This window comes from Muscardinus avellanarius (assembly GCF_963383645.1).
Source record: "Muscardinus avellanarius genome assembly, chromosome: 4".
Taxonomy (NCBI): Eukaryota; Metazoa; Chordata; class Mammalia; order Rodentia; family Gliridae; genus Muscardinus; species Muscardinus avellanarius.
In genome coordinates, this window is record NC_137789.1 from 90,449,225 (window position 1) to 90,475,876 (window position 26,652).

The 26,652-nt window shown below is 38.7% G+C and overlaps 1 protein-coding gene across 3 annotated transcripts in view; it reads left to right on the plus strand.

Annotated features, from left to right (window-relative positions):
- Positions 1-26,652, plus strand: part of ADK (adenosine kinase) — a gene marked incomplete at both ends in the record, with an annotated part of 558,240 nt that overhangs the window by 52,960 nt on the left and 478,628 nt on the right. For all 3 annotated transcript variants that reach the window (XM_080694398.1, XM_080694396.1, XM_080694397.1), the window contains 2 exons: positions 8,751-8,825; positions 19,422-19,475. In XM_080694398.1, the coding sequence (XP_080550524.1) occupies positions 8,751-8,825; positions 19,422-19,475 (129 nt within the window). The remainder of the gene's footprint in view (positions 1-8,750; positions 8,826-19,421; positions 19,476-26,652) is intronic.

Consider the following 26,652-nt stretch of genomic DNA (forward strand, 5'->3'; position numbering starts at 1 on the left):
GAAAGGAGACACCTTGGCTGGAAAGTAAGGGGAGGAACCTTACAGGGACTTTTACTATGTCAGAATTACGTGAAACAAGATGGAGGATGTCCTGTATAAAAAGTCTGTTCCATGTTTTGTACTTCGTTGATTTAATTCGAAACACCCCCTCATGTTACATGAGGCTGTAACTGTCTTCTGTATTTCTTTTTTCTTTCTTTCTTTTTTTTTTTTTTTTTTTTGGTGGTACTGGGGTTCCTGGAAACTCTTCTACATCCAGGCTACACTCCCAGACACCTAATTTTTATATTTTTATTTGCAGAAGGTCTCTTAAGTCAGCGAGGTTGGTTTCGAACCTGCACCCCACACGATCCTCCTGCCTCCCACTCCCAAGTGCAGGGATTACAAGTGTGCGCCACCATGCCCGGCTGTAGTTCTGTCTTTTTAATAAACTTCTTTAAATCTTCAGCAAGAGTCCGGGCTAGTGCATATTTATCCTTAGCTAAGGACAAAAACCTGCGGTTTTTTTTTTGTGTGTGTGTGTGTTTTTGGAGGGAATTATTCCCAGGGGTCAACAGTTGGGCACCCACGCGGGGCTGACTTTGTTTCGGGCCATCCCACTACGTCACTCCGTGGCGTGGTGCTTTACTCTAAGCTCTAGCTCTCCCTCTTTGTAAGGGTGCCAAGACTGTAACACATCTACTGGCCCAGCATGGTTATTCCTCCACTTTCTGATGGTTTTCTTCCATCATCATTTCTGTGTTAGTGTTGGAAGAGCACTCTGGGCTTTTTTTCAGTTCAACTAAGATTTGTTGAATTGGGAAATTAAAACTCATAGCTTGATTGCAGCTTTAACAGGTCTCTTATTACAAAGTCAGTAGGAATCCAGGCATGGGTGCACATGTCTGTAATCCCAGTACTTGGGAGGCTGAGGCAAGAGGATTGTAGGTTCGAGGACAGCCTCAGCAAGTAGTGAGACTCTCATCAACCTAGGAAGACACTGTTTCCAAATAAAAAATAATATCATGCTGAGGGTGCCGCTCAAAGGTAGAATGCCTCTGGTTTCATTTCCCAGTACCACCAGAACAAACAAACAAAAAACAAAGTCAGTAGGAAATAAAGAGAAGTAGCTTGCCTGGCAGATACACTGGAGAGCCCGAAAATAGAACTCTGCCCCCCTCTCTGTCCCTGGCCTTTAAATACAGGTTTTGTATTGGTATGTGCTTAGCAGCATTACCAAGGCAACAGGCTAATAAGTTATTCCTTTGCAGGTTGTGCCCCTTTGTCTCCAGACAGTGGACTTATGAAGTGCACTACCTTGTTTTCACTTCTATTGTATTAAGCCATATTGGTTGTCCATCAACAACGGGGTTTTTCAGATAACAGAGTTTACATTTTGCATACCCAGGCAGGGTCACAAAGAAGAGGAGGTAAACAGAGGCACTGATTGCCTTTATTTATTTATTTATTTATTTATTTATTTATTTATTTATTGTGGTACTGAGGATTGAACCTAAAGGCATTCTAGCTCCAAATTATACCCCTAGCCCAATTTTACTTTTTATTTGGAAATAGAGTCTTGCTAAGTTGCTGAGGCTGGCTTTAAACCTGAGATCCTCCTTTCTCAGCCTCCCGGTTACAAGCATGCACCACCACACCCAGCCAGCCTCTCTGTACTTCTAAGGCCAAAGGCTCTGGGCTCTTAAGGCTAAAGGCCTTAATTGCCTTTACATTCTTATTCTGGGTTAACAGTAGGACCAAGAGCAGAGAGAGAGAGAGAGGGGAGCCCTGCAATATTACAGCTGCTGCCCCTCCTGAGGCCTGACTGAGCACCCAGACTCTGACTGCTTTTTACATTTTGGAAATCAGTACCAGAGCAAATTTCCAATACCAGCACAATCTGGAATCAGATGAATTTCTGAAGCTGCTGCTTTTCCCCTCACATCTGACTGAAGCAGAATTTTGAAAAACAAAACCATGAAATTGGCTCTTCCTTAAAAGAAATGTTATCAAATATAATCTCCATGGAGACTGACTGGCTGTCCAACACTGTCCATTTAAGATGTAATCCATCTTCTTTTTCTTCCTTTTCTTTTTCTTTTTACTTTTTTTCTTTTTTAATGGTATTGGGGATGGAACCCAGAGGCATTCTACCTTTGAGCTATACCCCAGCCCTATTTCTTATTCTTTATTTGTTTTGTTTTGCGGGTCTGGGGATGGAATCCAGGGGCATTTGAGCTACACCCCCTGCCCTGTTTTTTATTCTTTGTTTTGAAACAGGGTCTCACTAAGTTGCAGAGGGCCTCACTAAGTAGCTGAGGCTGTCCACGAACCACAATCCGATCCTCCGGTGTCAGCTTCCTGAATGCTGGGATTACAAACGTGCGCCACCAGGCCTGGCTCTTATTCTTTATTTGGAAACAGGGTCTCACTGAGTTGCAGAGGCCTCACTAACTAGCTGAGGCTGTCTGCCAACTGCAGTCCTCCTGCCTCGGCCTCCCAAATGCTGGGATTATAAGTGTGTGCCACTATGCCTGGTTTTTCTCAACTCAAAGCCCTTTTTATTTTTATTCTACCTCTGAGCTAACCCCCCCCCCCCACCGGCCCTATTTTTTAATTTATTATTTTGAAAAAGGGCCTTACTAAATCCAGAGGGTCTCACTCAATAGCTGAGGCTGGCTGCGAACCTGTGATCCTCCTGTTTCAGCTTTCCAAGTACGAGGATTGTAAGGTTGTGTCACCATACCTGACCATAGCCTTACTTTTTGCATTAGTGCTCCCCAGATTTGTTTTATAAATCTATGATTACTATTTAGGGTACTGAATAATAGATTTTTTTTTGTACTGTGAATTAAAACTTAGTCTTGCTAAACAGCCGAAGCTGGCCTTCAACCCTTAATCTTTATTTTTTTCTGCTATTTTTATTGCTTTTATAGAATAGAGGATTTTTGGAAGTTGCTACTCTACAATTCCCAGTGATGTCACCATAATAACTTATAAAATCTTTTTCCCCCTTTTTTGTGGTGTTGGGGATCACCCCCAGAGCCTCATACACGCTAAATATGTGCATATACCCAGCCTCTGAACATTTTTTACATCTATTTTTATATCTTTTCCCTTTTTTGAAATGTTATGACTTACAAGAAGATGCAAAAATAGAACAGAAAATGAAGCAGTATTTACTCAACTTTCCAATATTTTATCTTTTTTGTTGTTGTTATACTGAGGATGAAACCCAGAGGCATTTGACCTCTGAGCTATAGCCCCAGCCCTAGTTTTTGTTCTTTTTTTTGGAAGCAGGGTCTCACAGAGTTGCAAAGGGCCTCACTAAGTAGCTGATGCTGAACGCAAACCGTGATCCTCCTGTCTTAGCCTCCCAAATGTTGGTATTACTAGCATGAACCACCAATCCCGGCTCCAATATTTATCTTATATAATCATAATATGCTATGAAAATCAGGAAATTAATGTTGGTGTAATACTATTAGGTTGCCTATAGACCTTACTGGAATTTCACCAGCTTTTCTCTTTTTTATTTTTGAAACACAGCCTCTTTGCTATATTACCATGTTTATATTACCATGTTCTGGCCATGAACTTGTGTCACCAGTTTTTGCATACTTTTTTTTTATTTTGGTGGTGGTGTATAGTTCTATTAAATTTTATTGTAATCCTACTACAGTAAATTAAATTGTATATGATAAATTGTATATAATAAATAAATAATAAATTGTATATAAATAAATTGTAATCCTAGTACTTGGGAGGTTAAGACAGGAAGATCGTGGCCAGCCTCAGCTACTTAGTGAGGCTTTCTGCAACTTAGACCATGTTTCAAAATAAAGAATAATAATTTAAAAAATAGGACAAGGGGTGTATCTTGAAGGTATAGGATGCCCCTGGATTCCCTCCCTACCCAGTACTGAAAAAAAAAATTATGTCTAGAAAATTTGTGTAATTATTACCACAATCAGGGTGCTATACTATTCAGTCACCACAAAGAAATTCTGCCATGTTACTCCTTTATGGTCATGTTTTCCCAAACCTAACCCTTGGCATCTACTATCTATTCTCCATCAGTGTAATTTTGTCACTTTGATATTGCTTATTAGAATCATCAAGTATGTAATTCATAAATAGGCTTTTTCCTCATTCAACACAGTGCCTTTGATATCCATCTAAGTTGTTTTATGTTCATTCCTTTTTATTACTGAGTCTGGCTCATTATATGGTAAGACTATAGTTTACCAAAACTTTGTTTCAAGTTCTTTGCCGTTACAAATAAATCTGTTATAACCAGATGTGGTGGCATATGCCTGTAATCCCAGTACTTGGGAGGCTGAGACAGGAGGATTTGTGGCTAGTCTCAGCTACTTAGTGAGGCCCTTTGCAACTCAATGAGACTCTGTTTCAAAGTAAAGAATAAAAAATTAGGCTGGGGGTGTAGCTTGGACATAGAATGCCCCTGGGTTTAATCACCAGTACCACACACACACACACATACACACAAAGGTCAGAATATGTAGTGCAAAATCCATGCCCATGTGATTACCATATTAGCCATTGGGAATATAAATGTAATTAAGATAGACAAAACTTTTATTACTATTACATTATTATTATTATTATTATTATTATTATTATTATTTGGTACTGCGGATGGAATCCAGGGGCATTCTACCTCTCAGCTATTTTTTATTCTTTACCCAGCCCTATTTTTTATTCTATTTTTGAAGCAGGGTCTCATTGAGTTGCAAAGAGCCTCACTGAGTAGCTGAGGCTGTTCTGTGGCGAATCAAGACCCTCCTGTCTCAGCCTCCCAAATGCTAGAATTGCAAGAGTGAGTCACCATGCCTGGCACCTTTATTATCTAGTTGATTAAGGTAAGGTACAAAGCAAGTTTTAAACTCAAAATTTCATCAGCAGGAGTGATGGCAAATGTCTGTAATCCCAGTACCAGGACAGGAGGATTGTGGATTCTAGGCTAGCCTCAGCAATTTAGCAAGACCCTTTTTCTTTTTTCTTTTTTTTTTTTCTTTTGTAGTACTGGGGATGGAACCCAGAGGCTTTCTTCCTCCAGGCTACACTCCTACTTTCAGACCTATTTTTATTTTATTTGGAAACAGGGTCTCACTAAGTTGCTGAGATCCTCACTAAGTAGCTGAGGCTGGCTTTGAACCTGTGCAATCCTCCTGTCTCAGCCTCCCAAGTACTGGGATTACAAGTGTGCGCCACCACTCCTGGCTTAGCAAGACCCTTTTTCAAAACAAAAAATAAAATAGGGCTGTGGAGTTGTAGCGCAGAGGTAGAATATCTCTGGGTTTGACCTGTAGTAACAATAAAAAAAAGTCAAAATTACTTCTTAGTTTCCATGCAGTGATTGAAAGGTGTGAAATGAGCAGCTTAAAGTTACTTGCTTTGTAAATAACTGCCTAATTTTTACTTAGTTTACCAGATGAAGACATCTCTTAAGTACTACTTTATTATAATTTAATTTTGTGGTAGTGGGGATTGAACCTGGGGTCAGGGTCTACCACTGTTTTATACCCATATCCCTTTTTTATTTTGAAACAGTATCTCGCAAAGTTATATGTAGCCTCATACCTGTGATCCTCCTGAGTACTGGTTTTAACGCTGAGTAGCGCTGCATCCGGTGTATGTGGTTTATGTGCTACTTTAAATTCCCATGTTCCCATGCCGTTCCCATGTTATGTGCTACTTTAATTCTATGTTCCCATACGCTGTTGCAGTCTGATAACATCTCACAATAGGGTGTGTGCTGTATACTTTTTTCAGTGACAGAAGTCATTGTATAAATTTGACCTTTAGTTGGGGAGCTATGAGTTGTATTTCATAGGTTTCCATAAAGGTTTGAGCAATTATTATCTATAGTAGTGGGATTGAACACTAACAGCCTTGTCTGTGTTAACAACTTGTTAGCCTTCTAATAAAAATGCTTCAGAAAAATAAAGTGGTCTCACAAATTACAGATGACAGTTCCTATCTGTTGGGTATACTTTCAGTTGTAAGTAACAAAAGCCAGCCTTTAACTGGAATAAACAAAATTACTAACGTAAGTAATTGACAAGTCCAATAAGGGGTGTGTGAGTGTGTGAGAGTGTGTGTGTGTATGTGTGTGTGTGTGTGTTTCAGGTAAAACTGAATTAATTTGTCCAACAACTTCATTAATGATCTATTTTCTTAAAATTTTCCCACTCTGCTTTCTATGATATATTTATCTCAAGGCTACTTTGGGACCTGGAGGTAATTGAGGCTATTAGTACCTTTGGCATTTTTATCTATTATGGAAGAGTTCATTCTGATTTGACTGGCTTAAGTTATGTGTCCATCTCTGAACTGATCAGTAAATCTAGGGAAAATATTTTGTGTGGTTGTTATAAGCTTTGGTATAGCTTTAGAGTTAAGCCAGTCAGATTTCCACTCTTCATGAAGTAGCATGGATCTAACCAAGTTAGCTACTTAGTGAGGCTTTCAGCAACTTAGTGAGACGCTGTTTCTACCTCCAAGCTACAACCCCTGCCCTATATTTTATTCTTTATTTTGAAACAGGGTCTCATTAAGTTGCAGAGGGCCTCACTAAGTAGCTGAGGCTATCCGTGAACCATGATCCTTTGGTCTCAGCCTCCCCAATGCTGGGATTACAAGAGTACGCCACCATGGCCAGCTTATTTTTTATTCTTTATTTTGAAACAGGGTCTCACTGAGTTTCAAAGTGCTTCACTAAGTAGCTGAGGCTGGCTTCAAACCTGCGCAATCCTCCTGTCTCAGCCTCCCAAATGCTGGGATTACAAGTGTTGTGCTACCATGCCCGATTTCCAACTGATTTTTTAAGTTTTGAAATGGATTCAACTAAGTTGCGGAGGGTCTAAGTTGCTGAGCCTAGCTGCAATCTTAAAATCCTCCTGTCTCAGCCTCTCAAGTACTGGGATTAAAGGTGTGTGCCACCAGGCCTGGCTCATATTTATTTTGAAACAGGGTCTTGCTAAATTGAGGGGTGTCTTGCTAAGCTACAGAGGCTGGCTTTGAACCTGTGATTCACCAGTCTCATTTCTCCAAGTACTGGGATTATAGGCTTGTGTCACTATACCTGGCTTATATTTTGAAATAGGGAGCCAGGTGTGGTGGCACATGTTTGTCATCCCTGTACTTGGGAGGTTGAGACAGAAGTACCAGTTTCAAGGACAGCCTCAGCCACTTAGGCTATTCACAATTTAAGGAGACCCTGCTTCCATAAATTATTTAAAAATAGAGCTGGGGGTATAGCTTAGAGGTGGAGTGCCCCTGGGTTAAATCCTCAGTGCTGAAAAGAAAGAGAAAGAAAGGAAGGAAGAAAGAAAGAAAGAAAGAAAGAAAGAAAGAAAGAAAGAAAGAAAGAAAGAAAGAAAAGAAAGAAAGAAAGAAGGAAATTAGAACTCAGTAAGATAACTGTTCCCTGGCCTTGGACCTGCAATCTTTTTGTCTCAGCCTGTTAAGTACTGGGAATATAGGCTTATGCCGCTATTTCTGGTGGATGGATTGTGGTGTGTGTGTGTGTGTGTGTGTGTGTGTGTGTGTGTGTGTGTGTGTGTGTGTGTGTTTTGGTACTGGGGATGGAACCTAGGGGCATTCTATCTCTGAGCTACATCCCCAGCCCAATTTTTTATTTTCTATTTTGAAATAGGGTCTCACTAAGTGGCTGAGGCTGAGGCTATCCATGAAACTTGATCCTCTTGTCTCAGCCTCCCAAGTACTGGGCCAAACATGCCTGGCATGGAGACAAATCTTAATTAATTAGATGATTGTCTCCTATTGAGATGAACCTTCACATGGATGCTGCTCCATTTCTTGCCAGTGGATTTCATTTTTGTTGTTGTTGTTGTTGTTGTTTGATTTTATTTTTTGGATTTCATTTTAAAGCATCACTCTTGGTAAAGTTATTTTTTTTTTCCTTGACTTGAGCCATCCTGCGACCAATTTTGAGAAATAGCTTTTTTCCCCCCAAAATCTGTTACGTGTAATTGAGAATTATACCATCTCTGATACCCATTGTAGAAGCCCCATCATAGCCATTCAGTTTGTTCAGTGACAGGCTTTGATTCTAGGACTTTGTGCACACTCCTAAATATATAGTAGTTGGTTATCTTAACTATCTAAAGAAAGTTAATTAGGGGTGCAGTGGGGTAAAAATAAAGATAGTTAATTAGCAATCATCTTAGCTGTACATGGTGCTGCATGTTTGTAATCCCAGTAATTGGGAGCCCGAGACAGGAGGAATGTAGGTTTGTGGCCACCTTTAAGCAACTTAAACTCTCAGTAACTTTGACTATTTTTCAAAGTAAGTAAAAAAATAGGGTTAGGGGTGTAGATCAGAGGTAGAATGCCCCTGAGTTCAACACACAGTACCACACACACGTCCAAAAAGTAAAAATATCTTTACTGTGTAGAGAAATTTGTTGTATTAGACCCTTTTTATTTTTTTGGTGTGTGGTACTGGGGATTGAACCCAGGGTTCATTCTATCTTTGAGCTATATACTCCCAGCCCTATTTTTACTCTTTTGTATTTTGAAACAGGCTCTGACTAAGTTGTGGAGGGCCTTGCTAAGTTGTTGAGGCAGAATACCAATCTGTGATTCTCCTGTTTTGGCCTCTCAAGTGTTGGGAATATAAACCTGCTCCATCATGCCCAGCTGAAGGTACTTATTTTCTTTTTCATGTACATTGTTTCAGAAAAATTTCAAAGTTGTGCTTGTGTTTTGTTTGTATTTTCTAGTGAAAATATTCTCTTTGGAATGGGAAATCCACTTCTCGACATCTCTGCTGTAGTGGACAAAGATTTCCTTGATAAGTAAGTGTTAAACTTTTCATATGTATAATGTAATACTTGTATCTGAGAACTCTGATGAGAACTATAGTATTGAATTTACCATTTAACACCTTTAATTGGAGAAAAATTTAGGAAATTTAAGTCTTAATAATAGCAAGTGTATTATTATTTATCAAATAATTGATCACAGTTTTCCTTGGGAAAATTTGCATATTATGTTTATTTATTGCTGATTTTTTAAATTTTGAGGTACTAGGGATGGAACCAAAGGGCATTCTACCTATGAACTATACGCCCTAGTTCTATTTTTTTAAAAACAAGGCCTTCCTAAGTTGGAGAAGGCTTCACTAAAACTGATGCTGTTGGCGAACCAGCAATCCTCCTGTCTCACCCTCCCAAGTACTGGGATTACAAGCATGCACCACCATGCCTGGCTCCTATTGCTATTTTTCACTTAATATTTATTATTACTTGAAAGGAGTAAGTAGATATGATTTATATACTAAATTCTGGAATTTTTAAATTACTCTCAGTGAACTACAACTGAAATGGAACTATAACATAAATGGGAGAAGAGCGAGAGATGGTTACAGTGAGTAAGAATATATGTTAGTGGTGTTTGCCTATAATCCTAGTATTTGGGAGGTTTAGATAGGAGGATCTCAGGTTTGCAGCTAGCCTCAACAATTTAGTAAGGCTCTCAGCAATTTAGCAATACTCTATGTCCAAATAAAAAAATAAAATAAATCTTGCCTGGTTGCTGTAGCTTGGAGTTAGAATCCTTCAGCATTCAATACCCAGTACCAAAAATAATGTACCTTAAATGCTTAAATGTATGCAGTTTATCATTTTTCACTTAAGCACCAGGAAAACTCTAATAAACAAAGTAAAATTAAATCAATTAAGTCTGAATTCATGGATTTGATGCTATGTATCTTTTGTTTGCATAGTGTGGGATGCTTTGTCAATAAAGTCAACTAATTTATGATCACTATATGGCTGGTGTGTAACTCAGAGGTAAAGCAGTTGCCTAGCTTGTACAAGGCTCTAGGTTCATCTCAGCACCAGCAAACAACCCAAACAACAAACAAAAATTAAATTATAACAAATACAGATGAAGTTAACATTTTTTAGATTTAGATTTTTTTTTTTTTTTTTTTGCGGGCTTGGAGATGGAACCCAGAGGTATTTGACCTCTGAGCTACACTTCTTACCCATTTTTTTTTTTTATTCTTTATTTTGAAACACTTTATTTTGAAATCTCATTGATTTGCGGAGGGTCTCACTAAGTAGCTGAGGCTGTCTGCAGTTCTCAGCCTCCCAAATGCTGGAATTACAAGCGTGCGCCACCACGCCTGACTCACATTTTTAGATTTTTGTCACATAATAACCAGTGTGTTAACTACTCTGGTGAACATGCCTCTAGAAACCTCTTAGTTATATAACTAGATGTATATATTAGTGAAATAATACAATGTGCATTCTTAGATAATTTGTGTTTCCTTTTTATTCAATGCCGTATTTCAGATCTCTTAAAATATCACACAAAATGATGAGAATGATTATAAACTGGCAATTTCTGGTGACATTATTGGGAGCACAAATCACTTCTTTGTTTTACTAAAAGCAGATTTTAAGTGGACAGCTGAAATTTTATTTTACTTGAGGAAGGTCTTTAATCTTTAACCTTGAGTTTGAAATCAGTACTCAAAGATAAAAGGCAAGATTTGGGATCCTAACCAGAATAGGGACAGACATCCCTTGGCTGTTCTTTCAAAATACATTTGAAAATGTTCGTTATAATTTCAATAGATATGTTTAATTACATTTCAGACCATGTTGAGGTAAGTATTTTATATTTGAACTGTATACATTATCTAGGACTAGGTGGCTAGCTACTGTACTGCTGTGGTTTGAATGATGGTGTTCACAATTCCTGGTTTTTTGTTTTTTTTCGGTACTAGGGATGGAACCCAGGGGGATTCTACTTTGGAGCTATGAGTGGCAAAGAGCCTCACTAAGTAGCTGAGGCTGTCCAGTCCTCCTGTCTCAGCCTTTCCCATATGCTGGGATTGCAAGCATGTGCTACCACACCCAGCTCCTGTTGAATTTTAATCCCAGTGCAACATTAAAGGTGTGGCCTTTGAGCCAGATATGATGTCTCATACCTGTGATCCCAGTACTTGGAAGGCTGAGACATGTCTATCTTAGGTTCGAGGATAGCTTTAATAACTTAGCAAGGCCTTTACCCTGTTTCAAACTAAAAAAAAAAAAAAAGGGCCAGGCATGCAGCTCAGAGTAGAATGCCCCTGGGTTCAGACTCCAGAGCCAAAAAGAAAGTGGCCTTTGGAGGTGATGAAGTCATGAGATTGGAGCCCCCTTGTGACAGGGATTAAGGTTGAATGAAGAGTTTCTTTGACTTTTCATTCCATAAATAATATGAGGACACAACATTCCTCCCATTCTGGCAGCACAGCTATATAGGATACCATATTGGAAACAGAGAGCAACCCCCACTATACACCAATCCTACTCTTGACTGGACTTTCCAATCCCTGAAAATGGGAGAAAAAATTTCTATTCTTTATAAATTACTTAGTCTATGGTATTTATATATATTCTCATATACATAACAACTCATATATCATATGAGTTAAATATGTGTTTATTAGTGGCTTACTCTATAAAAATGAGTTCTATCAAAAAATTTTAATAGAGCTGGATGTGGTGGTGCATGCTTGTAATCCCAGCATTTGGGAGGCTGAGAAAGGAGGATTACAGTTCGAGGACAGCCTCAGCTACTTAATGAGACCCTTTGCAATCAGTGAGACCCTGCTTCAAAATAAAGAATAAAAAAAAAAAATAGGGCTGGGGGTATAGCTTGGGTGTAGAATGCCCCTGGGTTCCATCCCCAGTACTACCAAAAAAAAATTTTTTAACAGAAAAAATACTCAACATCATTAGCAATCAGAGAGATGCAAATCAAAACTACCCTGAGATTTCACCTTACTCCAACTAGAATGGCAATCATTCAAAACACAACAACAAAAGCTGGTGAGGACGTGGAGAAGTGGGAACTCTAAAAGATTGTTGGTGGGATTGCAAATTAGTGCAACCACTTTGGCAAACAGTATGGAGAAACCTCAGAAGAATGGGAATAAATCTACCATTTGACCAGCAATACCACTTCTGGGTATCTACCCAAAAGAAAGCAAACCAAACTACCAAAGTAGTGCATATGTGTCTATGTTCATAGCTGCACAATTCACCATAGCCAAACTATGGAACCAGCCAAGATGTCCATCAACAGATGATGGATTACAAAACTGTGGGATATGTACACAATGGAATTTTACTCAGCCATAAAGAAAAACACAATTACACCATTTACAGGGATATGGATGGAACTGGAGGACATTATGCTAAGTGAGATTAGTCAGTCACAAAACATAAGAAATCAGATGCTTTCCCTAATATGCAAAAGCTGGGAGAAAAGGGTAACAGGAGGAACTCTAGATAAAGATTGTATAGGTGAGCAAATAAGGTGACCTAAGGGGATGGTAGGGGGGAAGAGAGAAACCTTCTAAAGCACATGATGTACTTGAACAGACATATCAAAGTCAATCACTAAGCCAAGCATGGGAAGGAGGAATGGGGAGGGAATTGGTATGGGCTAATTGGGTGATGTGTGCATTAAGATATATGTCTACAATGTACCAATAGAAAAAAATTTTTTTTTGATAAGATTTCTGTTTTTCTTTTTTTTTTTCAGGTTTGTAAAATAACCTTTTTTTTTTTTTTTTGGTACTGGGGTTTGAACCCAGGATGTTCTACCTCTTAGCTATACTCCAAGCCCTATTTTTTTTTTATTCTTTATTTTGAAACCGGGTCTCACTGAGTTGCAAAGGACCTCACTAAGTAGTTGAGTCTGTCTTCGAACCATGATCCTACTGTCTCAGCCTACCAAATGCTGAGATTACAAGCATGCACCACCAGGCCCGGCATCTTTATTTTTTAAAGTTAATATATGCACTACAGGAAACAAAAACACAAGAAGCAAAAAACAGTCATTCAGTCACAAGCAGTTTAGTTGCTGTGGCCTTCTCATTTCTGTGTATACATACACAACATACCATTTATGTCATCAAGGTTGTCGTATGTATCATACTTTCCCGCACATTAATATTCAATTTAAAATCCCAATGGTGCAAGAGAATTTCTGATAACTGAGAATACAGTCCACCAGTTCAATCTGTTAGAAAAAATCGTAATCCTGCCTTTCTTGGGACAAAAGTTTCACTGAAAACAGAAATAACGACATTTTGGATAGACATTTTGGCAGTTAGGATTAAAACATTGTATTTTTTAATGCTTGATTTAAGATGAAACATAAAGCAAGAGTATATCAGCATATTTCTAAGAGAGTTATCAGATTTCTACTGCAAAAATATTAGATTGAAAATATGTATATGTTCTCAGTGAATTTAGATAATACTCTGGTGCAGCACAGAAGATGCACACACACCAATGGCTTACATCAAAATCAAAATGTAAATCTGAGAAACGCGTACTCCCACCTCTGTGCACTTCATTCTGCCCCTCTGCTGCCAGCTGGATGAACAAGTCCTGACACACTGACCAGAGATTAATAAATTCCACCCCCAAGCGCAACTTTCTTAACAATTATAGCAAAGAGGTATTTAAAAGTTGGCTATTTCACTAGCTCTACTTATTACCATACACTGCCACTTCAGGACATCTATGAGGCTAAGGTATTAGGACATAAATATGAACTTTGTGCACAGTGAACACAAGTATTTACCAGAATTGCGCATAGAAACCTATGGTAAGAATCCAAAACTGTCTTCCAGGTATAGAGATAATAACAAAGAGCTCTTCCCCACACCATCCCTCCTCTCCCACTTCCCCATTCCACTGAGTGTGTCAGGACAAGGTTCAGGACCTCCCCTTGCTCGCATACATGGATTAACAAAGATCATGCCAGAGGAGAGTTCTTCCTAAAAACGAACATAAGTGCAAATTATATAGGAATTATTTTCCTACTTCTAACATACTTTGGGCATTAGAATTTATTCTTTAATACTCAGCAATACTAACTAAAATGTACATCTATAACAGTGGCTAGACAATATGAACTAATCTAAGGGTTACACTTTCTGTTTTTCTTACTGTTAATTATTGTATCCTATATTCATCTGCATACTTTTGTACAAACGTATGCAAATATATTAAGTCTGTCATATACCTATTAACTACCCCCACTTCTGTGCAGTTAATAAATCTTAATTATTTTCCTCTCGTCTGCCTTGTGGAGTTCTGTGTCCGTGAGCTCTAAACTAAACTGGTTGTGATTTTCAGCCTTCCCCTGCTCCTCCCTCCACCCCCCCCCACAAACAAATAAACAGCACTCTTCCTGTTATTTTCTTGCATCTTTCTCCTGTTTTAGATCTGTTTCATGCATTTTATATCTTGTTATATTGTAGGGCATATCTTTCAGTAGCTTCCTGAGAAGACAATGCATATGGCTGAGCATAGCAGTGCAAACCTGTAATCCCAGAATTGATTAATTTCTTCCTTCCTTCCTTTTCCTTTTCCTTTTCTTTTTTTTTTTTTTTTTTTTTGTGGTACTAAGAATGGAACCTAGGGGCATTCTACCTCTGATCTATACCCCAGCCCTATCTTTTATTGTTTATTTTGAAATAGGGCATTATTGAGTTGCAAAGGGCCTCACTAAGTAGCTAAGGCTGTCTTTGAACCACAATCCTCCTATATCAGCCTCCCAAATGTTGGGATTACAAGTATGTGCCACCATGTCCAACTCCAGAATTTCAAAATGGCTTTCCTCTCATTTCTCCAGAGAATGAAACTCGAATTTATTGTAAAAATTTTAAGTTATGGCCAGGCATGATGGCACATACTTGTAACCCCAGTACCTGGGGGGCTGAGACAGGATAGTAAATTCGAGGCCGGCCTCAGCTACTTAGGCCCTCAGGAACTTAGACCCTGTTTCAAAATAAGTAAAAATAGGACTGAGGGTGTAGCACAGAGGTAGAAGGCCACTGGGTTCCATCCTGAGTACTACAAAAAAAATAATTTTAAAATATCGCATAAATGGAGTCAAAGTGATATGTACTGGCATCTTCTGGTGTTCAGGTTTGAGACCAGTGTTTGATAATTTAGTGAAACCTTGTCTCAAAAACAAATCAAGAACACAAAACCAATAAAGTCTGGGATGTAGGTTGAGGTAGAAGCCCACTCCCCCCCACCCAGATTTAATCTCTATTACCACCACATACATACACAAAAAAGTAAAACCTGTATTTTTATTTCCTCTTATAATATTACCAAAGTAGTAGTTTGAAATTGAAAAAACTCAATTATGTATCTAGATTTTTTTGCAGAAATTGTGGTAGACATGTAAAGGTATCTTTTCTTTCTTTCTTTCTTTCTTTTTTTTTTTTTTCAGTACTATGGATGGAACCCAGGGGCATTGTACCTCTGAGCTACACCCCAAGCCCTTTGGTGGTACTGGAGGTGGAACCCAGAGGCTTTCTACCTCCGGACTATACCCCCAGACCTTTTTTTTTTTTTTTAATATATTTTATTTGGAAACAGGGTCTCACTAAGTTGCTGAAAGCTTCACTAAGTAGCTGAGGCTGGCTTCGAACCCGTGTGATCCTCCTGTCTCAACCTCCCAAGTGTGGGGATTACAAGCATGCGCCACCATGCCCAGCTTACACCCCAAGCCCTGTTTTTTGTTTTTTTTTTGTATTTTTATTTTTTGAAACAGGGTCTCATTGAATTGTGAAAGTCCTCGCTAAGTAGCTTAGGCTGTCTGTGAACCACAATCTTCCTGTCTCTGCCTCCTGAATGCTGGAATTAAAAGTGTGTGCCACCACACCCAGCTTAAAGGTTTCTCAACTTAATGAAATTTTTTTTTTCAATTATAGGTATAGTGTGAGAAAAATATGTGTAACCTGCTCTAAAATTGTTATTGTTATTACTATTATTATTCTTATAAATTTTGGTGCTGGAGATTGAACCCAGGGGCATTCTACCTCTGAGCTATACCCCCAGCCCTATGTATTTTTTATTTCAGAATAGTATTTTTTTTTTTTTTTTTGGTGTGTGTGTGTGGTACCAGGGATTGAACCAGGGGCATTCTAACCATCAGCCTACACCCTCAGCCCCAGCCCTATTCTACTTTTATTTTGGAAACAATATCTTGCGAGGTTGATGGGAATCTTATTGCTTGGTGAGGCTGTCCTTGAATCTGGCAGTCCTCTTTGTTTCAGCCTTCCAAGTATTGGGGTTACAGGTGTTTGTCACCACACCTGGCCCAGTGTAGTTCTTTAATTGAAAAGTTCATAGATTGCCTACAGTTGACCTGTTTCCAGAATAGATCAAGCATTATTTTGATTGAATGAGATACTTACATATTTTGTATACAAAAACTGAAATTTCTTCTGTGATATTCTCTCATTGTTTATTTGAAGATTATAAAGCTATTTTTTCCCTTGGAGTAAAAAAATAACTTAAGCATCTTTATCTAATTGAAAGAAAGGCAAAATTGAGTTAATTTTTATTTGCCCAGTTTGGCTAAATATAAGAATTGAAAATTAAGAAAATTTGCAGCAGGAAGTAAGCCACTGAAAAGAATCTTGACTAGCATATTGAGAAGATATGGTGGTTGAGATGGGAGAAGAAAATGTGGCACATATAAATACTTTCGGATGAGCTTTGGCCTAATTATGGAGAGAAGCGGAAGATATGTATTAATAGGTACAAGACAGGTTTGCCTTGGTTTTTCCTAGCTCTAGATAAACATTACAGTAAGAGGGATGAGAGAATTAATGAAATGGTAATTGAGAAAGAAAAAATAATCCTTGCAAGTAAAAATACTTATTTTTGTGAAGAGTGAGAGTAGTTGACTTTTTTTTTTTTTTGGTGGTTGGGGTTCCTGGAAACCCTTCTACCTAGAAAATTGGCAAAGTCTTATTTTTGGTGTATTTTTGAGGATATTAGTGTGTGAGTCTAAACAGACTGGGTGGGAAGGATTTACCGTCAGTGTGAATATGTACCATCTGATCAGCCACAGGCCTGGAGATGACAAAGAACATAAATTGGTCTCTGAGAGCAGAAACAGGATTTTCTTCTGTTGCCTTGGACATAAGAGCTCCAGGCTCATAGGTATTTGGACTCCAGGATTTATTTATATAAGTGCCACCCTCCTACCCCAGCCTGGTCCGCAGGCTTTTATTCTCCGGCTGAGCGTCGCAGCATTAGCTTTCCTGCTTCTGAGGTCTTTTGACTTGGACTGGACCGCACTACTGGCTTCTCAGGGTTTCCAGTTTGCAGATGGGCTGTAGTGGGACTTCTCTCTGTTACGATGTTGTTGTTAACCAATTCCCTACTATATATTTTCTTTTATATTTGTATATTTATCCTATTGGTTCAGGCTCTGGATAACCCTGAAAAATACAATTTCAAAATTGGGGAAGCCAGATATTATTCCTTCTTACTCTATTCCTTGTTAACATAATGGAGGATATCTGTGAAATTGTTCTTTGCAAAAAGGCTGTGATGATAAATGCATTGGGCTACTTAATGCTGAAAGATAAAACTTTAAAAACTAATTATTATTGTTGCTGCAGAAGTAAAAATTCACTTTACTGTAACAGCCTAGCAATAGTCAGACTTTAAAATAGAAAGCATAGGCATGCAGTGAGCTTTTAGAAGAATCCATATGTCATCCAGGCATATAATGACAGACACCTGTAATCTCAGTACTTGAGAGGCTGGGATAAGAAGAACACAGGTTCAGAGCCAGCCTCAGCAATTTAGTGAGGCTTTTAGCAACTTAGTGCAACCCTGTTTCCAAATAAAAAATAAAATAGGGCTGGGAGTACAGCTTGGATAGAATGTCTGTGGTCAAGCCCGGCGTGGTGGCGCAGGCTTGTAATCCCAGCATTCTGGAGGATCGTGGTTTGTGGACAGCCTCAGCTACTTAGTGAGGCCCTCTGCAACTCTGTGAGACCCGGTTTCAAAATAAAGAATAAATAGGGCAGAGGGTGTAGCTCGGAGGTCAAGTGCCCTGGGTTCCATCCCCAGACCCGAAAAAAATAAAAAAACTGTCAAAAAAAAAAAAAAAAGAATGCCTGTGGTCTTAATCTGCAGCATCCCCCCCCCCCCAAGAAGTGTTCAGATGTGAAGTGCATGCAAAAAATACAAAAAATCTCCCCTGTAAAATTATTCAATCATGTTGCAATGTTTGTCTTTAAAATTGCCCTTCTTAAGCCGGGCATGGTGGCGCACACTTGTAATCCCCGCGCTTGGGAGGCTGAGACAGGAGAATTGCACAGGTTCAAAGCCAGCCTCAGCTACTTCGTGAGGCTCTCAGCAACTTAGTGAGACCCTGTTTCCAAATAAAATATAAAATAGGTCTAGAAGTATAGCCTGGAGGTAGAAAGGCTCTGGGTTCCACCTCCAGTACCACACACAAAAAAAAAAAAAAAAAAAAAATTGCCCTTCTTGGCTGGGCATGGTGGCTCACACTTGTAATCCCAGTACTTGGGAGGGTGAGACAGGAGGATTCTGGGTTCTTGAACAGCCTCAGCTACTTAGGCTCTCTGTAGCTTAGTGAGACCTTGTTTCAAAAATTAAGAATAAGAAATAGGGCTGGGGGTGTAGCTTAGAGGTAGAATGTCTTGGGTCTAATCCTCAATATTACAAAAAAAAAGTTTTCCCTTTTTTTGCAGTACTGGTGTTTATAATATATAACTACGTACAATGTTTTACATACTTGGCACCGTGAGTTTTTTTTTTCTTTTTTTCTTTTTTTGTGCTACTGGAGATTGAACTCAGGGGCAATCTATCTCCAATCTACACTCCCAACCCTATTTTTTTATTCTTTATTTTGAAACAGGGTCTCATTGAATTGAAAAGGGCCTTTATAAGTAGCTGAGGCTATCCGTGAACTGCAGTCCTCCTGTATCAGCCTCCCCAAATGCTATGATTACAAGCATGCACCACCATGCCCGACATGGCATTGTGTTTTTAATGAATGAATAACTATTTTATTTGTGAACACTTAAATACTTGTGTAGTAGTTGAATTTTTTTTTTTTTTTTTTTTTTTTTTTTGTTGTTGTTGTGGTACTGGGGTTCCTGGAAGCCCTTCTACCTCTGGGCTACACTCCCAGACCTATTTTGTATATTTATTTGGAAACAGGGTCTCTTAAGCCAGTGCACGGAGCTGGCTTCAGACCTGCATGATCCTCTTGTCTCTGCCTCCCAAGCGCGGGGATTACAAGCGAGCACCACCACGCCTGGCTGTAGTAGTTGAATTTTAACTACTGGGTGAGAGTAATATTTTTTATGACTCACTGCAGAGTAAGTAATATGTTTCAAAGTATGGTCAAGTTGGTTTCTCTTCTGCTGGGTATTCTTGATTTTTTATCTTTTGAGTCAGAAATCTGGAACAGTGCAGTAGTGCTTGTTTTGTAGGGATCCGCTGACTATGATACTTCAGTCATGTCTACTGAGGCAAAAGTACTTCTGTGTTTATGTGATCAGTATGTTTTTGTTTGTGTTATAGATATTCTCTGAAACCAAATGACCAAATCTTGGCTGAAGACAAGCACAAGGAACTGTAAGTTTATGAAACCCTAGGCTGTATACATTTTGCTGTGTCTGTAAAGCAGGTGTTTGTAAATGGTTTTTTCCCCTTTCATTATTGATATTGAACCCAGTGCCTTATACATGCTAGGCAAGCACTCTTGTGTTTTGGGAACACAAGAGAGGCAGTAATTATTTTACTCCAAAGTTGTAGCAATTGGTTAGAGGACAGACACAAAGGTACAGGCAGAATTCCGACTTCTCTTTACCTATTCTCAGTCCACCTCCCCTTTCAGACTCCCAGGCACAAATAACCAGTGGGAACTCTTAGAGGTGGTAACATTGCTAACAACACACTCTCTCCCTTCTTGGTTTCATTACAGTAGTTGAACATGCCTATCTGCTTCTTGAAAGATACAGTTCGGCTGGACATTTGCTTGTAATCCTAAAAGGCTGAGACAGGAGGATCATGGGTTTGTGGCTAGCCTTAGCAACTTAGCAAGGCCCTGGCAACTTAATGAAACACTATTTTAAAATAAAGAATAGGCTGGGTGTGGCCGCACGCTTGTAATCCCAGCATTTGGGAGGTTGAGACAGGAGGATAGGGGTTCATAGCCAGCCTCAGCTACTTAGGCCCTGTCTCAAAATAAAGAATAAAAATAGAACTGGGGGTGTAGCTCAGAGGTAGAATGTTCCTGGGCTCCATCCCCAATACTCCAAAAAATAAATGAAAGAAAGAAAGAAAGAAAGAAAGAAAGAAAGAAAGAAGAAAGAAGAGAGAAAGAAAGAAAGAAAGAAAGAAAGAAAGAAAGAAAGAAAGAAAGAAAAAATAAGTAAAATATGGCTGGGGCATTAGGCCTCTAGTACTACAAAAATAGGAAAAAAAGATTAAATTTAGTAACTTTCATCAGAATTACATTGTGCCTTTTCCTTCTGATCATTTTTTTTTTCTTTAACTTAACCTAGCTTTTTCTAAAACCAATAAGGTTCATTTCTATAATAAATCTGTGATCCTCCTGTCTCAGCTTTCAAGTGCTGGGATTATAGGTGAGCACCACCATTCCTAGCTTCTTATTTCTTAATACTCACAATGGCATTGAATCCTGATTCATATATAAATCATGTTTATGTGTGACTGAATCATCTCTGTGGAGAACTTAATTCACAAAAATCCTTCCAAACCACCCTAAGTAGAAGATACCCATGCCAGTACCAGCAGTATAAAATTAATTTTGCACAAGAGTTTTGTTGTCATCTATAACTTGATTTTCATTTTGGATAGCATGCTAGATAGAGAAACTGAGCACCCTCTCCCTTCACCTCCTGTTTTGCTGAGAGATGGAATATAGTAGTCATATCATCATTATAAACAGTATCAAGATAGAGATGAAATAATCTTCATAAAAAAAGCAAGGAAATATATGAGGATTATTCAGAAGTTTTCAAAGCTTGGCTTTTCATGATATACAAATCATACAAATGCTATAAATTTTGTAGTGACCTCTCTGAGAAAAATCTGCTTGTTTTCTTTCCACAACAAAATGGCTAAAGAAGCCTTCATTTTCTGTATCTTAATGGAGCTTTCCCACATTGTTCTCAGAAGAAATTAAAAGATTTTGAAATTAATATTTTTTACACTAAATCTGAGTTATATGGGCTAGTTTGATTTGTCAAAGGACCAAGAGATTATTTTACTTAAAAGGATATCTTAGTAGCAAGACATTTAAAAACAAAACCCCTAAATTATTAACGCAGTAAATGAATTTATTTGATTTACCTTCTTGGAACTGGAATGTCACCACATAGCATTTTGTTTGTTCTTATTTTGAGTTGGCCAGTTGTTAAGGTAAATTCATGAAGGATAATCTGAGCTTATGTTACTGATTTGACATCTGATGTTTCCCACAGATGGTCTTGAAGTTTGGTCTAGTATGACTTTGATCTTTGTGATGCTAGCTCCCTCTGTAGAGCTGCAGTGAGATTGCAAGTTGATATTTTAGTCATTTACTAAAGTGATTGAATTTCCAAGTCAAATTTTACTTTATATCTTAATAATTTTCTAAGTGGTCTTTTCATTTATTCTTAAAAAAGTTATCTTTATAAATGTTTTATTATATATAAGCTATATATATAAAACATATACACTATATATAAATATATATACACTACATACATATAAAACATAAATATTGTGTGTTGCTAGGAATTTAACCTAGGGGCAATCTACCTTTGAAATACATCTCTTAGCCCTTTTTAAAAAATTGTATTTATTTATTTATTTATTTGCAGTACTGGGGATGGAACCCAGGGGCATTCTACCTCAGAGCTATGCTCCCAGCCCTACTTTTTATTCTTTATTTTGAAACAGGGTCTCACTGAGTTGCAAAGGGCCTCGCAAAGTAGTAGCAGAGGCCGTCCTTGAACTCTGATCCTCTGGTCTCAGCCTCCCAAATGCTGGGATTACAAGCATGTGCCACCACGCCCCACTCTGTTTTGTGTGCGTATGTGTGTGTGTGTTAGTGGAAATTGAATACAGATATGTTCTATTTCTGAGCTACATCCCAAGCCCTATTTTTAAATTTAAACTTTAATTTTTAAAACAGGGACTCCCTAAGCCAGGCATGGTGGTACAGGCTTGTAATCTCAGCATTTGGGAGGTTGAGACAGGAGGATCAGGGTTCAAGGACTGCCTCAGCTATTTAGTAAGGCCCTTTGCAACTTAATGAGACTTATTTAAAAAATAAAAGAATAAAAAATAGGGCTGGGGGTGTAGCTTGTTAGGTAGATTGCCCCTGCGTTCCATCCCCAGTACCTCAACAAACAAATAAACAACAACAAAAAACAAAAACAAAACAGGGCTTACTAAGTTACTGCATTCTCCTGGCCTGGAGCCTGTGGTCCTTGGTCTCAGCCTCCCAAATACTGTGATTACAGGTGTGTGCCACCATGCCTGGCTCTCGCTCTTCTTCAGGCTGATTTCATTCTTCTCTTTACTTGTTATTAGTAGTGATGTCAGAGAAGCCAGACCGGTACATTGGTTAAAGTGGTAAAAAGAGATTTTATTCAGGATATATTACAATAAGGAAAAAGAACTAAACATAGAATTGGGCTCAGGTCCAGATACAGCAAAGAAGAATAGGAACTTACAGCTAAGTAACAGGGTGGAGATTAAAAATTAATAAAAGAAAACATCAGAGGTAAGTGAGTACTGGGGCCAGACTGACTTGACAGGCTTCCTGCTGCAAGGCCAGGATGATCTGTATCCCCTAGGGAGAGCTGGGGATGAGGAAATTTGATCAAATAATAAGTGTGAGAGATGCTCATGAACTGAATTGTCAGAGTTCTTGCTACAAGTAGGCTTTTGAGGGCGCCTGAGGATAAGTTCTAGAGGATCCTCTCTAGAGTTTGCGCTAATGAAGAAAATGTCATGACTAGTTAGAAATAAAGCATAGAGCAGAGGTTCTCACTCTGCTTCCTGGACCAACAGCATCAACATCACCTGGAACTTGTTATAAATGCATGCAAATTGTCCAGCTCCCTGTAGAACTCAATAATATATGTTTTAACGAGGTGATTTTGATGCCTACTAAAGTTTGAGGACTCATAGATGTCAAAACAGAAACATGAAAACGGTGATTATGTCATACATCCCAAAGACAAATATAAAAAACTGAAACTATCATACATTTCAGTAACCCCTTTTTTTGCGGCACTGAAGATGGAACCCAGGGGCATTCTACCTCTGAGCTGTACCTACTCCTATTTTTTATTCTTTATTTTGAAACAGGGTCTCACTGCATTGCAAAGGGCCTCACTAAGTCTGTAAACCAGGATTCTCCTGTCTCAGCCTCACAAATGCTGGAATTATAAGCGTGCACCACCACACCTAGCTGGTAACCCTTTTTTTTTTTTTTTTTTTTTTTTGGTGGACTGGGGATGGAACCCTTCTACCTCCGGGCTACACTCCCAGACCTATTTTATATTTTATTTGGAAACAGGGTCTCTTAAGCCAGGGAGGCTGACTTTGAAAGTGATCCTCCTGTCTCCACCTGTCTCCTCCTCCCAAGCACGGGGATTACAAGGGTGCGCCACCATGCCTGACAAGATGATAACCCTTCTTAACAAGGTAACATCTATACCTCTATACCTTGTGTAGAAGACTGACTTCTTTTGGAGTAAAAGTCCTGTATTTTACATAACCTTTGCAAGTTTACACAACGTCAGATATTAAAGATAGAAACCACAATTTAGATTGTAGACCCTACTGCAGGCATCTTAGAGACTTATAACTGAATCTCTTAATTTAATGGTTGAAGAAACCAAACCTGGTAGAAGTTATTAAAATGTTCAGGGTAACCCCCTGTAATTCCTGTACTTGGGAGACAGAGACAGGAGGATCACAGGTTCAAGGACAGCCTTAGGAAGTACTGAGACTCTCATCAATCTAGTGAGACCCTGTTTCTAGATAAGAAATAAAATTAGGCTGGGAATATAATGCTAAGGTAGAATGCCTCAGGCTTCTATCCCTAGTACAGACAAAATGCTTAGTGTCACAATGTTAGATGAGATACATGGACTAGAAGAAAGTCTAGGTCTCCTCTTTGATTGACTGGAATGCTATTTCTGCCATGATGTGTGTTTGATCTAAATATACCTTATTTATCTGTTACTGAGTTCTCTGACATTCTCTAAAAGGGTGTTTTTTCCCCATTGTGAATTATTTCAGACTTTCAAAAAAGTATAGAGAATAAAAAAATTCTCACCACCAATTTTAAGAAATAAGACATTAGAAATATAACACAAGCCCTGTTTCTGTTCCCATTGTACACTAACCACAAGAAACAACTATCTACATTAGCATTTTCATTTTCATATCTATATTCATTAATTCTATATGTTTAGAGCTTACACGCTTTAGAGTACTGCTTTGAGTATTAAAAATGACATAAATGGTTTTCTATACATGACCTTCAAGTTAATTCTTTTCCAACCTAGGTTTTTGTTTTGTTTTGTTTTGTTTGCACTAACAGGGATGGAACCCAGGGGCATTGTACTTCCGAGCTACACCGCTGGCTTTAGTTTTTAGTCTTTTTATTTTTGAAATGGTCTCACTGAGTTGTGAAGGGCTTGCCTAAGTAGTTGAGGCTGTCTGTGAACCAGGATCCTCTGTTCCAGCCTCCCAAATGCTGGGATTACAAGGGTGCTCCACCATGTCTGGCCTTCCAGCCTTTTTTTTTTTTGAGTCTGGGGATGGAACTCAAGGGTATCCTACCTCTGAGCTACAACCCCTGCCCTATTTTTTATTCTTTATTTTGAAACAGGGTCTCAGTTGAGTTGCTGAGGGCCTCACTAAGTAGCTGAGTGAGGCTGGCCATAAACAAGAGATCCTCCATCCCTGCCTCCCAGATGCAGGAATTACAAGCGTGCACTACCATGCTAGGCTCCAGCCTAGTTTTGCCATGCATATCAATATATAGGGTACTATTCAATTTGTATGTACTTCTGTATGGGGGTTTCATTTACCACAATGTACTCATTCTCCTATTGGTAGCTTATTTCTAATTTTACTGTTGTTTGCTTTTAATTGTATATAAGCCCCTCCCTTTTATTCCTTTTCCTTTCTTGTCTCTGTTTCCATTTGAATTTCTTTGTTATTTTTGTCTGTTTGTTTTGGATTTTAGCTTTCACATGAGAGGTTCCCTCAAATGTCAAGTGATTGTTGGGGTCTCTTCCATATTCTAGAGTGAAGTATTGAGATGATATTCAGTTCTGTGTATGGGTAACATTTGTCATATGGTCTCACCAGAGAGTGACTGAGCTCAGATTAGTCTTTTCCCTGAGGTAGCTCTATATGTTTGTATCTGAAATTATGATGTGTTTGTTTATTTGGAATTCTTTAGTATTCTGCCTGCAGTGGCTAAGCCTTTGCTATATGCATGCTAAGGGCTGTGTTGGGTGAGTGTGTGTGGGAGAGAGGGAGGTTGGGGGGAAGAGGAAGGGAGGGGCAGAATGAGAGAGCAAGCTGGGTGTATTTTACTATTCACTGGGCAGATTTTTATTTAAATAGAGATTCAGAGCCCCTATCTTAAGTTCTTACCAGGCGTGGTGGCGCACCCTTGTAACCCCAGCTCTTGGGAGGCTGAGAAAGGAGGATCTCACAGGTTCAAAGCCAGCCTCAGCTACTGAGTGAGGCTCTCAGCAACTCAATGAGACCCTGTTTCAAATAAAATATAAACTAGGTCTGGGAGTAGATACTGGAGGTAGAAAGCCTCTGGGTTCCACCCCCAGTGCCACCAAAAAAAAAAAAAAAAAAAAAAAAAAAGTTCCTGAGGTTTTTTTGGTGATTCTACAAATAAAGTAGCTTACTTCTTATTTATGCATCCCTTCCTCCTCCCTGCCTAGCTGTGGTTTCAGTTTTCTCTGAAGTACCAGTACAGCTATCATTAGTTTTGTTGCTTTAAAGCCTTCAGCACATTATATACTCAAAAAATACTGTTCTTGTCATTTAAGTGCAAGCAACAGAGATTAATTTTGTGTTAAGCCGGTTGTGGCGGCACACACTTATAATCCCTGTGCTTGGGAGGAGGAGACAGGATTGCGCAGGTTCGAAGCCAGCCTTGCTGGCTTAGGAGACCCTTTTTCCAAATAAAAATATAAAAAGTAGGTCTGGGAATATAGCCCGGAGGTAGGAGGGTTTCCAGGAACTCCAGTACCACAAAAAAAAAAAAAAAAAAAAAAAAAATTGTTATGGTAAAAGTTAATGGCTAGCATTTTAAAAATAAATGATAAACTTTAAATTAGTTCTAGAAATTGAGATGCTTAATTCCTATATTAGGAAAAAGTAGTATTAACTAAACAGAAACATTTCTTCAAAAGGTGCTCAGAAGCTGGGTGTGGTTGCTCATGCTTGTAATTCTAGTACTTGGGAGGCTGAGACAGGAAGATGGAGGTTAGAGGACATCCTCAGCTACGTAGTGAGGCCCTCTGCAATTTAGTGAGACTCTGTTTCAAAACAAAGCATAAAATAGGGTGGGGTGTATGTAGCTCAGAGATAGAATACCTCTGGTTTCAATTCCTAGTATAAAACACACACACACACACACACACACACACACACACACACACACACTCAGACTGGAGGAAAAGCAAAAGCTACACTATAAGCTCAATGAGGAAATGGGCTTATATCTTTGTATTTTCATTGTCTATTT